Source organism: Lipotes vexillifer, unplaced genomic scaffold (assembly GCF_000442215.2).
Source record: "Lipotes vexillifer unplaced genomic scaffold, Lipotes_vexillifer_v1.1 scaffold451, whole genome shotgun sequence".
Lineage (NCBI taxonomy): Eukaryota > Metazoa > Chordata > Mammalia > Artiodactyla > Lipotidae > Lipotes > Lipotes vexillifer.
Window position 1 is genome coordinate 695,462 of NW_006795989.1, and position 16,566 is coordinate 712,027.

A 16,566-nucleotide genomic window follows, 5' to 3' on the forward strand; every position below is an offset into this window, starting at 1 on the left:
ACCTGGAAGTGCCTGCCCACCCTGGGCCACCCTGACCCTCCTCCTGCAAAGGGGAGGCAGCTTGGTCCACACAGCGAGGGGGACGGATGGTGTGTGACCCTTGCTCAGAGTTCCACGCCAACACGTCAGACCAAGAAAGGCTCCCGTGCCCTGGCGTTAGAGGAATGCAACACTTTCCCCACTTCGTCACTTCTCCTCAGGACGCAGCTTCACAGAAAACAGGCATGCTCCACCCAGCTCAACAAACAGATTTTTACACCAAAATATTATTGGCCCAAAAAAAGGGTATACGTACACGTAACTAGCAAGAGGGAAAAAATACCCCACGGCTGTTAACACTAATGATCCCTTACACCTTTTTTTGTATTTTAAATATTCAAACAGAATCTACATGCCCAAAGCACTTCTATGTGTTGGCCACAGAAGGTTGACAGCATATTCTTATTACAATTTCATGAATGAGGAAACTGAACCTCAGAATTGAGCTAGTTACCCTAGCTCACAGGATTTAGATCAGGTTCCACAACTGACCAGCTGTAGGCCTTACTTACACCTCTAAAGCCAAGTCCTACCCCCCAAGTCCTGTCATGAAGGCACAGTGTGTGATAGCGGCCCTGAGGCAGCGCAGGGCTGGCTGAGCAGAGGCGGGTGGGGGAGACGCAGGCCTGGAACGAGCCCCTCCATTCCTAGTCCAGCCTTCTTCCTGGACCACATGCCCACACCGCCTGTTCCACACAACCAAGCCCCACCAGCGCTCCGGCCGCCCCACCAGCTCACCCAGCTGCACGGGTTTCCCGATGTTCCTGTTCTGAAGGATGTTCAGGGCCAGGGAAGGAGAGAAGGTGCTGAACTGGTAGGACAGCAGGGCTAGGAATCGCCTTTGGAAATCTGCGGGGTTCAACCACACAGTGTCAGAGGTCTGCAGGCCCCTGTGCCTGCACCTGGCCACCCTCCACCTCCACTCCCACTCACCTTTCCAAAAGGCAGAGAGCCAGGCGCCCTGGTCGGCCTCATCCTCGTCCATCAACGTCTTTAGCATGATGCACGAGTGTTCTCCGGTCAGGTCATTCTGGGAAACACAAATCCCTAACTGGCACCAAGACCCCCTTCTATGAAGGACCTGTCACTGCTGCAGGGCAAGCACGCTTACACGGGCCCTTGCTTCCTCCCCAGCAGGAGAGGCGGCCTCGCCTTCATTCTCGCAGGGCCCACTGCCTACACGACAGCTTCCAGAGACCACTTTGCCCTGCAACTTCTGAGCAGGTGCCCCAGCGATGGCGCAAAGCTGCTCAGACCTTCGGAGCATATCTTCTGCTGTGAGCCCCTTGCTCACATCAGGTCAGATTCTGAACCGGGAGGCATTACAGCTTAAACTCCACATGATCCAGTCAACGGGTTTTGGGTGCTCGCAGCAAAAACTGCATGGCCAAAAAAAAGCACGGCAAGAGTTCCCCTGCTGGCAACAGGTTTGCAAGTGCAGGCTCCTTTAGGTACTAAAGCAGTAACCACAGGTTTTTTCATTTCTACTACACAACAACCACAAAGCCCAACACCATAAAAATACCTAATGGATTTCAACTGAAGGGCATTCACGTAACAAAACACCACCACCACGTCACAAACAAGCACTGCACAGTACAAGACCACAGGGACATACCATGGTCTACACTGAACTCACTGGCTGTGTGTTCCTTGCAGTCGACCACCAAACTTACATTCCAGCCTCCACCAGGGTCACTGACAAGGACCCTCTACAGCTGCTCCTGCCCACGTGGAAGCAGCCACACACCCAGTGATCCTCATCAGTCCAGCTTTGAACTCTCAGATGGGTGCCACCCTTGGATATTGACCTTGAGCTCTCCAAAACCAAACCTCCAACACTCCCTCTCAGCTGCTGGCCTCCCCTCTGGGAAAACAGAAGCAATCAGGAGAAATTCTTCATCCTCCCAGCACCAGCTCCACCAGCTGACCAACACCTTCTGCGCCCACTCTTTGCTTCCCTCCTGTTGTGAGGGATGCGGTGGCCACCTCTCCCCCTGCACTCCAGGTCCTACCCTCCTGCCTCTTCCAGGCCTGTAGTCCTGCAATCAGCCCCCCTCACCTGCATCTGCATGATCTCTACAGGATCATACCCTGCAGCAAACAAACATGTTCTGGAACCTCCCGGCTGACAAACCCGCCCTGACTCCAATCTCCCCCCAGCTACCTTATTCCTCTGCTCCCTTTGCCTCGTGCAGGAATCGTGTATTCAGTCTATTTCCTCACCTCCCATTCTCTCCGGTCAGGTTGATCCCGCCACTCCACTGAAGCTGCCTTTATTCAGATCACCAACACTGACAAATCCAATGGTCAACTGTCCTAACCTTACTCGTTCTCTGACAGCAATGACTCCCCTTCCTGAAACACTCGTTATTCTTGGATTCTGACACCACAGCCCCTGCCCTTCTCCTACAGATCATGGCTACTCCTCAGCCTCCCTTGCTGTGTTTCCTGACTCATTCCTCTAAATGCTGCAGAGTCTAAGGACTCACCTTCTTTATTCTCAGCCCCTACTTCCAACAGCTTTAAATACTTATTCACTGAACAAAAGTGTTTACTGAACATGTACTACACAGAGCAGATGCTATTAGGTGCTGGGGTTACAGCTGTGAAGAAAACAGGCCGCCCGACTCCACACCAAAAAAATCCTTGACCACGAGAGTATATTCTATTAAGAGTATGCTGATGACTCTCAAATCTCTGTCTCCAGCCCCAACCTCTTCCTTGATCTCCAGACTCCTGTAGTCAACTGCCTATTCCATACTTCCACACTTGGCTGTCTAATAGGCATCACACACTTACTATGCCAAAAACAATTCCCACTTCCACCTCCAAATCTGGTCCTCCCCCATTCAGTTTTTTTTTTAATTTATTTATTATTTTATTTATTTTTTTGGCTGCGTTGGGTCTTCGTTGCTGCGCGCGGGCTTTCTCTAGTTGTGGTGAGCGGGGGCCACTCTGTTGTGGTGCGCGGGCTTCTCACTGCGGTGGCGTCTCTTGCTGCGGAGCACGGGCTCTAGGCGCGCGGGCTTCAGTAGTTGTGGCTCGCGGGCTCTGGAGTGCAGGCTCAGTAGTTGTGGCGCACGGGCTCTAGAGTGCAGGCTCAGTAGTTGTGGCTCCCGGGCTCTAGAGCACAGGCTCAGCCGTTGTGGTGCACAGGCTTAGCTGCTCCGCGGCATGTGGGATCTTCCCGGAACAGGGCTCGAACCCGTGTCCCCTGCACTGGCAGCTGGGTTCTTAACCGCTGCACCACCAAGGAAGCCCCCACTGAGTCTTATCTCAGGAAACAGCACCTCCAACACCCAGTTTCTCAGCCAGTCTCTCCAGCCAAAAACCAAAGAACTACCCTTGATACTTCTGTTCACTTACCTTCCACACCCCCATCCTTCAACTCTTCTTAGTTCACCTCCCAAACACCCCTGGCATCTGGCCCTTCTCTCCCCTCACCATGTCCTCCCCAGCCAAGCCGCTCATCTCCCCGTCTCTACTCATGGGCCACCGTCCATCGTCTACACAGCAGCCCCAGCACCTTCCCTCTAACCCCTCCCTCCACCTGAACGGGGAGGGAGTGCAGAGTCCCTGCCCAGACCCACCTGCCCTGCTGTGAATCATCACCCTTTCCTTTCAAGGTCCCTCCAGCCACACTGGCCCTTTGTTTCCTTCAAATCACCAACTTCCTTTCTGCCTCAGGTCCTCACATTTGCTGTGCCCCTGCTTGAATACGCTCACTTTCCTGCAGGCAGGACTGCCACGTGGCTGGTCCACTCTGATCATTCAGGTTGCAGTTTGAAAGGTCACCCCTCAGAAGCCTGACCACTCATTACACTGTCACTATCTGAATACTTCTCGTCTGCTCACTTTTTTGCTACCTATTTCTCCTCACTGGAAAATAAGCTTCACGGCTTGTCTTGCTCACTGCTTGATTCAGTGCATGCACTAAATAAATTTTTTTTTAATGAAGTGACAGCCACTAACTCTCTCATCTTCCATTTTATCCTCTATGGCTCTGTTGTCCACACAAGCGCATCCCTCCTTCAGATACCAGCTTATAGTATGCACTCCTCCCCTAAAACCACTTTTCTTCCTGTTCTTAAAAAATACAAATTCGAGGAGGCCCCCAGTGACAGGATTCCAGAACGTGGTGAACAAGCCCACGTGCACTTCCGCCATCTCAGCATGGAGCACAAAGCCGCTAGAGTGTGCAGTGGGGAGAGTGACCGTGTGGCCCTCGGTAAGGGCGGCTGCTCCGGGGGCATTCAGAGCAGCCTCCTGGCAGCACAGGCACACCGCTCAGAGCGCAGCGGGAGGCACCAGGGCTCTGCAAGGACACACCTGTCACCACCCTCCTCTGCCAGACGCCTCACTCACCGGGGTCTGTCTCAGATAAACAGGGACAAAGCCAGCTCGTTTCCAGAACCTGCAAAGGATACAGAGAGCAGGTCACCACGTGTGCCTTCTGGGAGCGGCTGACACACAGCGCTGGGAAGGGCGGGGGGTGAGGGCAGCAGTGTGGGGGCGTCAGGACAGCTGACACCACTGCAAAGGCAGACACGTAGCCCACAGGACTCTCATTCTCAGGACACCAAGGCCAAAAGGATGCTGCGGGAGGAAGGGCAGGCGAACGCTTACCTGAGGAGCCTGGGGGTCAAGCCGTAGCACACCCCCAGGTAGTCCAGGTGCTCGGCAGGCCTCTCGTTCAGTTTGAGAAGTAAGGGAGGCAGGTCCTTCCGGGGAGTGACGACCTCTTCCAGCAAGCTGACAGCCTGGAGGATGCCAGAGGGGAGAGCACGTCCACCCAGCGGAGAGGGAGGAAGCTTAGTGACATTCCCAAGCACCCCTGGCCACACCAAGCTCTGGACGAACACAGCAAAAACCGGGGCAGGTGTCTTGGTTTTTAAAATGTAAAATCACCACTAAGTCCAGTCATCATTCCTAAGGATACCAAACCCCTAGACAAGCACGGACTCACACTGCTCAAAACCCAGAATTCGGGAAACAGCCACACGGTTTAGAAATGCCAAACGCATTTACAAAGAGACGGAGGTAAGGTGCTGAAGATGCAGGTCTGTCACCGGATGGCTGTGTCTTGGGAAGTGACAAACCTCTGAGCCCGACCTTAAGTATAAGCCCCTTCCCACCTCCTGAACAGGCACACCGTGAAAAATCAAATGAACCCGTGTGAAAAGCTGTCCCAGCTCCTAGCGTTAAGCAGTCTTACCCAGAAAGACAGAGCTTCCCTGAGTCGGAGTTCAGTACTAAGAGGAGGAGACTGCACTGCACAGCTGTGGCTTTCAGCTGGCATGTGGATCAGCACCACCTGGGAGCTTCAGGCAGACTCCTGGGCCCCACCCAGAGCCTCGGATTCAGGAGGTCCGGGGCAGGGGTCAAGAGCTGACACTCTTAACGAGTCTCCAGGTGAGGCGGATGATGCTGATCCGAGGGCCTCGGTCTCAGTGTCAGTTGGAGAAAGAGAAGCTTCTCCAAAACCAGAGAGGAACTCTGCTGCTACTGCTCAGAGAGCCCAGACCACAGGACAGCTCTTGATGATACTCCTGAAAACCCAGAGGATGGCCCTCCCCGGAACCAGGAGCTTGGCCAGAAGACGCTTACCTCACTGCTGACAGTGTGAATTTCTTGTGAGGGCTCCAGGACCTTCTCCTCGAGACAAGGGAATCTGCCCTCATAGTACATCTGCAGCAGCTGCAGGGCTCGGCTGCCATAGCCCATCTGTGAGCAAACACGGAGGGAAACAGGCAAAGGGAAGAGAGATGTCCTCAGTGTCTACACCACTCGTACGCCCGCACTGCTTCTAGAAAGCCTTCACTCCAGGTCAAACTGCACTTCGCAAAGAGAACCAATGAAACCCCTCAACAAGGTCAAAGCAGAGACCCTTAAGACCTAGCGTGGCACGACCGTGGACGCACTGTCCAGCCCGTCAAGAACATGAGGATGGCTGAGCATGCTTTCTGGTCCACAGATCAGCGAGCTCGGAACTGATGACTCTACAGCTAACTCCTCGGTGAGGACTTCTAAGACGGGAGGTAACTACAGGAAGCAGACCTGGTTCACAAGTCCCCTGTCCTCACAAAGAGTGAGCACATACAATCATCCTGCCCGCCCACCCCCAGCCCCGGGCAAACCGTCCACAGCAGAGGGGGACCTGGATCTGCTACTCCTTGACCAGCTTCCTATTTAAACAACCGCGTACACCTGCCCTAACAACCGGCCAGCAACACGGCTGCAGCTAATTACAGCACACCAGGTTTAAATAACAGCACACACTAGGACACGTTACCGCTTGATAATCCGGGTGAACAGCAATGCGAACCACTCTTCCACCCGAAAGGCCGCCAAAGTCTGGGTCTTGGAACTGTGGGGGAGACACAAGCCGGTAACTAAGCAACAAAAGACAGCCTCCAGCACTGCCAGCTTCACTTGCTCAGACACACCAGGGAAAGCACATCACCTGTTCCGACACTGTCCATGGAATCAGGTCCCCCGAAGCTTTCTTGCCTCGAGACAGGCTGTTCAAGATGGACTGGCGAGAAATCTCCCCCTCAAGGCACACCTGTTGGGGAAGCAGGACAGTGCAGACAGAAAGGCCGGCTCCAGGTTCAGAGCCCACCCCCAGAACCTCACCAGCACTCCGCCCTTGCTCTGACTAGGCCGGCTGTTTCCACTCCAGCGCATGCTTAACCCTGTAACCAACTCATCCGTTTCCAAGAGAAGTTTCATTACTGTGTCCCCTGGGCATCCTGACACCGTCACTAAGAAGGCAGAATACTGACATCCTCCTGGCCCAGAGAGCAAAACCACACTAGAAGAGGGTCTCCACACATTGTGTACATGTGAGCTCATCAATTAAGGCTCAGGATGCTCACGTGGCTCTCTTCGGAACTGCGCAACGTCAGTGACTCCAGGGTCTAACAGGAGGATGGTTAAACACAGTACCGTACGTGCATGTCATGAAATACAATGCAGCCTTAAAAATTATGCAGATTATGAATATCTGACACATTGAAAAAAAAAACCAAATTACCAAATACTATGATCGCATGTTTATGAACAGGAAAAGTGATAAAGAAATGCGTAAATACAGGCTAGGCATTAAAAACATCTGTCCAATCTGTGTCTTCTAATTTTACAGGTAGCACGTATTGCTTTAGTAATAAAGGAGGAAAACAAAGTTCTGTTTTAGGAGCTGCAAGTCAAAATACGAGTGGCCAGTTCTGATTTTTACCCATCCATGAACAGTGGGGCTTTGGGTTTCTGTCTGGGTGGTAGTTTCCTTTGATGCACCCTAATCGCCTGCCTGGATACGTCCAGTCACTAGGCTTGAGACCAGGAATCAACAGCTTCCCCTTCTGCGCTGCAGTTACCGAGCCACTAATCCTTGACGCCTAAGTGGGTCCCAAAATCAATGCCACAAGGACACCTCAGCTCCTGTACCTGGATGACAGCAAGCACTTCAGGAAGGGCATTCTGGGTGGGGGGCACGGGAGGCAGGAGGCAGAAGAGATGGTGAGCAGGCGCATCAGAAAGCATCTGGAGATCGCTGGGAGAGTTCTGTGGGGCACCAACGGGTCAGTGAGAAGCACTCCTCATCCTGTCCTCACTCGAGAGGCTACTCCACAGTCATGACTGGAGAACTGCCTTCCCCAGAGCCAAGTGACGTGCGGAAACCCGTCAAAGTGCCTTTCCAGCATCACAGCCGGCCAGCCTGAGACCCTCCGTAAGGGCTTAAGCGGGACTTAAGCCTCCAACGTTTGCTGTCGCCTCACCACGAGTGCTGAGGCTGCAGAGCCGGAGCAGAGACCCGCTTAGTTAGTGCCGCACCTCACAGCTGGGCAGCAAGCTTCTTCCTGATAAGGGGCTGCTATTCAAGACAACCTCTCACCACTTCTGTCATCAACCCTTCAGCTTCCGCTTAAAGGGTGTTCATAAAAAAGCTACCTAGACACTCAAAAAGTGTCCTTTCCAATGTGCCTTTTTAAGACTTTCAAATATTCCAAATTCTCATTCACTGCTCCTTAAAAACAGCCGAGGGGTATAAGGCTGGTCTCAGGTCAAACAGCAGCCCCCGGATTACAACTGCTATGTCATCTCAGCCCATCCATTTAGCCAACAGGCAAGAAATATAAGTACCCCTTTTAAAATGGGCAAAACTTTCCACCCTCTCCAGCTACCACACATGGAGCTACGTGCAGAAATCTCACACTCTGTATGCAAAGCTGGAGCCCACGACAAGCCTGAACAACAATGGGAAATGCAACCCCTCCAGCAGGATCCCTGGACCCTGCCAACATCAGGATGTTCAAGTCCCAGTGGAATGGTCACCTGAGCCACTGGGTAACAAAACATGCAAAAAGCCGAGTCAAAAGGCACTGCCCAGTGCTGGAATTCACTGCTAAAGTTCACCCGAGGGCTTGCTGCAGTTACCTTGTAATGAGAAGCCACGTAGAGGGCCATAAGCCGTTGGAGGAAAACCTCAGAGGCTTTGTGGTAGCAAAAGAGGGTATCTCTATTAACATAGTAGCTGGACCTGGAGTTAAGCAACCAAAGCAAATCAAAGAGAACCCAAAACAGGACACACTACTTCCAAGGGTCACCTGGATATGTGTGTTTCCCTCCACCTGGGAAGAGGAGCCCCTGGTTCTGAGCAGAAACATATTAGGGAGGAAAAGAAGGGAAATCAACAACATTCAACTTTCCCCTCTCCCTAGAGCAGCCGCCTATGAAGCAAATGGCCAAAACCCTTTGTTCAACTCTTCCATTGCCCCCTCTCCCTTTCACAGGGCAAATGGAACCCAGGAGGATACAGCTCACAGGCTTCAGGCAAGGGGCAGCCAGAGATGATCCGAGTGATGTTGAGGCAATCCAGGCACAGCAGGTCGTTCAGCCACTTCTCTACTGCATCCCCAGGGGCGTATCGGATCGACTCGTGCAGGGAAACCTCATGCAGGGTTCGCGCTGTTCCCCACAAAACACACACACACAGTGAGGAACAACTAGTAAATACTTTTTGTCCACAAGAGCAAGGCAAACGTTCTACTTTATCTCTGTCCCATGGCGCTCACAAAATATGGCTCAAGAATTCAAAGCGAGTGGTTTTAAATTGTTCTGATGGATGTTCAACTTGCCTCGACACCAATCCCAAGGGGAATCTCTCTAAGTCAATGCAACCAATGCCCTGAGATGGTGACAAACAGGAATCTAGCCACCAGAAGGCCCAGGTCAGCCTCCCATCTGGTCACTGGTTTGCTGTTCCTCAGAGAAAAGCAACTTCACCTCTTGGGGACTCAACCTCTCTGCCTGATGGTCAGACGCTCTGTTACCGCCCATGAGGTCATGAGGGGAAGGATCCCGCAGGAGAGTGTGAAGTGACTTGCTGTGCACTGCAGGCGCATTCAGAGCTCCAGGGGTACCTGATGCCAGTCTGGCAGTCGTCGTGGTCTTGTTCTCAGCGGTGGTGCTGACCTGGCTCTGGGCACTCTGTTGACGGAGCTGCTGAATTAGCTTGAGGGACAGAGACCGGCCAGTGCCCTCGTAGCTAGGAGCAAAAGCAAAGGCAATCAGGCATAAGGTCCCAAATCAACTTTCTAGGAGGGGACAACTTTCTAGGAGGGGACCTTCCTTGTCCTGATGAAACACCAGACTTCTGTTCGCCGAGGACAACCCTGTCACCTCTGAACTTCCATGCCCAAAGGAGGCAGGGCTGCATGATGGCTCACCTCAGAGCCATCTGGGCCTGGGCTCAAGTCCTGGCATGTTCATTTAGTACCTCTGGACAAAGAACTCAACCCCTTTTAGCCTCCTCCTCAAAAGGGGACTATTCCACACATCTCACCGGACTGTACTGTGAACTAAAAAATAAGGACTGAGGGCTTCCCTGGTGGGGCAGTGGTTGAGAGTCCGCCTGCCGATGCAGGGGACACGGGTTTGTGCTCCGGTCCGGGAAGATCCCACGTGCCGTGGAGCGGCTGGGCCCGTGAGCCATGGCCGCTGGGCCTGCGCGTCCGGAGCCTGTGCTCCGCAACGGGAGGGGCCACGGCAGTGAGAGGCCCGCGTACCGCAAAAAAAAATAAATAAATAAATAAGGACTGAGAAGATGACGTGAATAAAGCATTTAGCATAATGGAACTGGAACACAGGTAAATGGCCAATTAATAAGAGCTGCTATTAGAAGTTCCATGCTTGAAAAAATGAACAGAGAGCATTTCCAGTTTGAAAAAATTAAGATTAAACAAATCCACCACCCAAGTAACTTTTCTCATTACTGCTTTCATTTAAAAGATGACATAAAGAAGTAATAAAAAATTGGGGGAAAAGAAATCATCTATAATCTGATCACTGAACCAGCTCTTTTCAATTGTTATTTCCTCCTTGTCTTTGGTCACAAGCACACGTGACCACAGGGTGCAGACTGCTCAGTGGGTCTTTTTAATTTTCAGTTTTACACTGTTTCATAGCATTCATTATCATAAATGAGGATACTGTATAAAAACTTCCTCTAACTCAAATCCTACTTTTAAAGAATGATCAAAAAATTACATTTTGAAGTGCTTTTATTACTCCTGCCTGCCCCATATAACAAAGCATTCTCAAAGGAATTCCATTTACTTATTTAAAAAAAAAAAAAAAAAAAAGAGTAAGCACAAGCAACAAAGCTAAAAAAATTTTGTGTTTCAAAGAACATTATCAAGAAAGTGGAATTTCTTGAGTGGGAGAAATCTGTTTTGTTTTGTTTTGTTTTTTGTGGTGCGCGGGCCTCTCACTGTTGTGGCCTCTCCCATTGCGGAGCACAGGCTCCGGACGCGCAGGCTCAGCAGCCATGGCTCACGGGCCCAGCCGCTTCGCGGCATGTGGGATTTTTCCGGACCGGGGCACGAACCCGTGTCCCCGGCATCGGCAGGCGGACTCGCAACCACTGCGCCACCAGGGAAGCCCTGGGAGAAAGTTTTTGAGTGGGAGAAAATTTCTGTAAATCATGTATATGAGACTTGTATCTAGACCATATAAGGAACCCTTCCATACAACTCAATAATAAGTAAGACAACTCAATTAGAAAAATGAGCAGAGGATCTGAATAGATACTTCTCCAAAGAAGATAAATAATGGCCAATAAGCATATACGATGCCCCACATCATCAGCCATCAGGGAAATGCAAATAAAGACCACATGAGATACCATTTCATACTCATTAGGATGGCTATAATCAAAAAGACATAAATGCTAGCAAGGATATGGAAAAACTGGAACCCTCAGACACTGCGATAGGAAGGTAAAATGGTACTGCTGCTTAGGAAAACAATCTGGCAGTTTGCTAACAGATAAACAGAAAGTTATCATTTGACCCACTAATTCCACTTCTAGGTATACACCCGACAGAACAGAAAACATGTCTGCACAAAAACCTGTACATGAATGTTGACAGCAGCATTACTGCTACTAGCCAAAAGAGAGAAAAAACACAAATGACCATCAAAAAGATGAATGGAAAAACAAAATGTGCATAAACATACAATGGATAGTATTCGGCCATAAAAAGGAATGAAGTACCGATATAAGCTACACGGATGAACCTTGAAAACACTATGGTTAGTGAAAGAAGCCAGCCACAAAGGACCACATATTCTAAGATTCCACTTATATAAAGTGTCCAGAATAGGCAAATCCATAGATACAGAAAGTTGATTAGTGGTTGCCTATAACTGGGGGGTAGGAAGGAACTGGAGGATGATAATTAAAGGATATGGGGTTTCTTTCTGGGGCAATGAAAATGTTTTAAAATTGACAGTGGTGATGGTTTCACAACTCTATGAATATACTAAAAATCACTAAATTATACACTTTAAATATATCTCAATAAAGCAGTTATCAAAAAAGAGTAAAACCCATTTTATTTAACTGTTTTCAGTATAAGCAAAGCAGTCAAATAATAAATCTATAATATAGAATTATCTCTTCAAGATGTGACTTCCATATAGAAATCTTTTCAATACTGAAGATATGTATACACTGAACAGCAACGATTTCCCAGTATACTCTTTTTTTTTTTTTGGCCATGCTGCACGGCTTGTGGGATCTTAGTTCCCCAACCAAGGATCAAACCCAGGCCCCCAGAAGTGGAAGCTCAGAGTCCTAACCCCTGCACCGCCAGGGAATTCCCAGTATATTCTTTACATAAAAAAGCAAATTCAAAACATTATGAAAACTATGTTTATGTTCTTATTCAAAATGAAAAAGTTAAATAAATGCACAGAAAATGTACACCAAAATTCTAACAAGCTGTCTCTATGTGGTCAGATCACCGGTGATTTTTCTTTTTGCTTACCTAACCTTTCTAGCTTTTCTAAAGCAAACAAGAACTAAATATTTCAAAATTTTAAAAAAGCTCTTGAGCCTGCTTTCTTATGATAACTATACAGTTACTTTAATACTATATTTTCACATAAGCCTCAGAGATAAGACACTGGCATTGCCATCCATGTGCCCTTTAGAACTTCATCAGGCCTATGGACAGAAGGAGACACTCATCAGCTGGGTTATGAAGTCCTTCAGTCTGGTGCTGCCTGTTCTGGCGGGCCGTAGCTCAGACCAGAAGTGAGCTGTAGTTTACTATGAAGGGGCCAGCTGCCAAGGAGAAGGCCGAGGAGAGAGTGCAGCAGAGCCCCAAAGACTCAAACTTCAGGAATCAGCCCTACCCACCCAGGCCCAGGTCACATTCGTTAAATGCTATCTAACTGGCAACAACCTACAATGGGAGCAACGGCTCCTGCGCGAGGTGCCTCACCCGTTGATGGTGGAGGCCATGAACACAAGGTAGGGGCCCAGAAGGCTCTTCACCAGGGGGAGGGGTATGGCAGCAGCTTCATCGATCACAACAAGTTCAGCCTGGCCCAGTTTCACAGCATCTGCAGGATGTATATACTGCCAGAAAGAAAAATTTGTATTATTAGCTTGGCCACCTGATACCATGGCTGTGATCACTGGTGAGTCACCATAAAGGCCTCTCTTTACTCTCTCTCCCTGGTCCCATTTCTTCTTCTCTCATTCCTCCTTCTCGCTTTTCCCTGGCAGGGCAAAGCTGGGATGGGCTTAGAGTCAGATGCCTGGGTCCAAACAGGTCGACCACTGACTGTGTGGCCCTGGGCAGGTCACTTCATCTCAGCACCTCAGGTTCCTCTCCAAAAAATGGAGGAAATACCTGATGGCTGCTTGAGAAAAAAAAATAGGTAAATCTGTAAAAATGCCCTACCTGGGACCTTAGGAGTGATAGGTGGTGCCTCCCTTTCTCTCCTCTCTCCCTTCTCAGGCTTCTCCCCAGCCTCACTCTGGCCAGTGGGCCAGAGGCAAGCTTGGCCCCAGCAATGGCTAAAGGGGAGGAGTTTCTCAAGCATCTCCTACACTCTGGGTACTGCGTGGCCTGCTTTGACACTGTCAATATAAAGCCCAGGTCCCCCTGCACTGGTGGGGACACTTCTAAGACTTATAACCTTCTCAGTGCTCACACATCCTTATTTATATTATTAGCTGGGCCATCTAATGTCACAAACTTGCCATGAGCTTGGCACCCTTACGCGTATAAACAACCCTTTCAGTTCCTACAGGGGTTCCTGCTCTTTTTAAAGTTTGCAAAAGTCTATGAAGAGGTATTTTTACAGGAGAGGAAACCTGAATAGCCAACTAACATAAACAAAGGTACTCAACCTCACTAGTAATCAGCGCAATGCTCAAGACAACAAGGAGACCCCACTTCACACGCAGACGGGCAAAACTTAAATAGCAGTAAAACACCCAGTGTTCGTGAGGACGTGGGGAAACAAAAACTCAGGAGTGCTGGGGTGAAAGTAAATATGTACAAACACTTTGAGGAAGAATTTGGCAAAATCCGAGAAAGATGGAAATCTACGTATACCCTAAGACCCAACAATTCCAATTCTAGAAACATATAAATAAACTGTAATGTGCTCATATAGTGCTTAAAAATGAATCAACCAGATCTACAAGCTTCAATCTGGACCAACTTGAAAACAAATGTTGAGTGAAAAACAGGCAAGCTGAAAAAAGACAAGCATAGTATGTTACCATTTATGGATACATAATTATGTAGTGAAATATAAACAAATGAATTGAAAGGAAACACACCAGGGACTTCCCTGGTGGCGCAGTGGTTAAGAATCTACCTGCCAATGCAGGGGACACGGGTTTGAACCCTGGTCCAGGAAGATCTCACATGCCGCGGAGCAACTAAGCCTGTGCGCCACAACTACTGAGCCTGCGCCCTAGAGCCCGCGAGCCACAACTACTGAAGCTCGCGCGTCTAGAGTCAGTGCTCCGCCACAAGAGAAGCCACCGCAATGAGAAGCCCGTGCACTGCAATGGGAAGCCCGCTCGCCGCAACTAGAGAAAACCTGCGTGCAGTGATGAAGACCCAGCCCAACCAAAAATAAATAAATTCATTTAAAAAGAGAAGAAAAAGAAAGGAAACACACCAATCTCAGAGCACAGTATGGGGAGTGACGGAAGGGAATGGATGGGGAAGTACAAGAGGGACTTCAACCATGTCTGTGAGGATTCAGATCTTTAAAACAAAAATATGAGTGGCTTTTTTTTTTTTTTTTTTTTTTTTTTTTTGTGTGTTATTTGTAGACATTGTGATGACAGCCATTCTGACAGGTGTGAGGTGATATCTAATTGTGGTGGTTTTTTTTTTTTTTTTTTTTTTTTTTGCGGTACGTGGGCCTCTCACTGTTGTGGCCTCTCCCGGTGTGGAGCACAGGCTCCGGAAGTGCAGGCTCAGCGGCCATGGCTCACGGGCCTAGCCGCTCCGCGACACGTGGGATCTTCCCGGACCGGGGCACAAACCCGTGTCCCCTGCATCGGCAGGCGGACTCTCAGCCACTGCGCCACCAGGGAAGCCCATGAGTGGCTTTTTAAACATGAAACAAACACAGCAAACAGCAAAACATCAGCATTTCTTAAGCCTGAGTGCTGGGCACTTGAGTGTTATCTTATGTTGGTCTCTGTGCTTTCCTGTAGTTTTCAAGTATTCCGTCACAGGTGAGATTCTTTTAACTGCTTTGCTGGAAGCTGATGGGTCGAGGGGGCAGAGACCCCACTCATTTCCGACAGCAGATACATATCCTCAGTAAGGCCCCACATCTTGGATCCTTACAGAGAAAAACTAAACAAGCACCTCATAAAAGCAGCAGAAAGCAGGCCCCTGGAGAGGCACAGCCGACTTTAATATTCTTCTATATCGCAATTTCCAGCAAGAAAGAAGAGGTCTCAAAGGGACACAAATGTAGCCTCATAAAGTCAGGTCACCTCTTCTGCACTTCAACTCCAGTCTGGAGACAAAAGGACTCTGGTAATACGAGAAGGTCTCTGATGACAGATCCAAGGAGCGGCGAGGGCTGAGCCAGGCATTTCACGGAAAGGTTCTCCCTCTTTGGTTTGTGTGTTTTTCTTGAGTTTTAACAGATCTCTGTATTCTCAGGGCCTGCAGCCTGCCCCTCACCCCACCCTACCCCAACACTGGACTCTCTTCCCCTCAGCTGAGAGAACCAGGCCAAAGTAGGAAGAAACGCACAGAAAGAAGAGAGTCTAGAAAGAGACCCAGCAAGAAAAAAATTGAGGTCCTTGAGGGAAAAAGGCACAAACACTGAACCTTATTTATAACCTGGATCCTTGATAAAAGGTATACCTCCTTGACAGACATATACAAATGCCTCACAGGCATAAAGTTCAAGGGCGTAAAGTGCCAAGTTGACCTGGCCCACTTCCCACCCCAACCCAACTCCAAAAGTGATCAATAACCTGCTCCATTAGGAGCCCACGGGCCTCCATCCCTTCTGCAAACCTGTCATGATTTAACAAAATTGTAGCCTTTGGACAAGTACAGACCATTTAGGCTTACAGAGCACTGGAGATTCACAGAGCTTTCGGGGAAACACCGTTTAAAAAGGAAAAGAGGCCACCAGCTAAACCGCAAAGGTTCAGAGTACATTTTACAAAGAACTTTTCTTCTTTTAAATGGTGAGGTTATTTATTGTCCTCACTACAGATGCATCGTTTCAAAACCTGCTGTAACTAAGCAAAACTAGAAATTATGTCGGAAAAAATGATTTTATTTCTCTTAGCTGATTAGCATACTTACAATCCTACTCACTCAATCTTCAAGGGACAAAACTACAACTTTCCCATCTGGCTACATACATTTGGTAGTCTGCTTGAATGTTTTTCTTTAGAAGAGGCTGAAAATCTGGAACACGTTTGCCATAAAACAACAACGCTGTCTAAAAGATATGCAATTTCACAGCACATAAAACAACTATAAAAGGAGACATCTTAGAGCATTTATATACAGCAGGACACTGGCCCCACGTGGCAGGGTTTTAGAACAAGCCTCACCTGAATGGTCTGCCTGTGTTCCCGGAATATGTTCACTCTGATCACAGCTTTGTTAAATTCAGGATTTAGAGACTGAATGATCTCATAATCCAGATGCTCCTAATAGGGAA

The 16,566-nt window shown here is 49.1% G+C and overlaps 1 protein-coding gene across 1 annotated transcript in view; it reads right to left on the minus strand.

Moving 5' to 3' along the window:
* The window catches only part of NAT10 (N-acetyltransferase 10), a 37,289-nt gene that overhangs the window by 7,658 nt on the left and 13,065 nt on the right, over positions 1-16,566 (minus strand). The window contains exons 10-22 of the mRNA XM_007468077.1: positions 16,457-16,555; positions 12,834-12,970; positions 9,465-9,589; positions 8,859-9,009; positions 8,479-8,575; positions 7,489-7,605; positions 6,506-6,607; positions 6,335-6,409; positions 5,650-5,766; positions 4,669-4,802; positions 4,408-4,456; positions 973-1,069; positions 778-888 (exon numbers count right to left, since the gene is read on the minus strand). Of these exons, the coding sequence (XP_007468139.1) occupies positions 778-888; positions 973-1,069; positions 4,408-4,456; positions 4,669-4,802; positions 5,650-5,766; positions 6,335-6,409; positions 6,506-6,607; positions 7,489-7,605; positions 8,479-8,575; positions 8,859-9,009; positions 9,465-9,589; positions 12,834-12,970; positions 16,457-16,555 (1,411 nt within the window). The remainder of the gene's footprint in view (positions 1-777; positions 889-972; positions 1,070-4,407; positions 4,457-4,668; positions 4,803-5,649; positions 5,767-6,334; positions 6,410-6,505; positions 6,608-7,488; positions 7,606-8,478; positions 8,576-8,858; positions 9,010-9,464; positions 9,590-12,833; positions 12,971-16,456; positions 16,556-16,566) is intronic.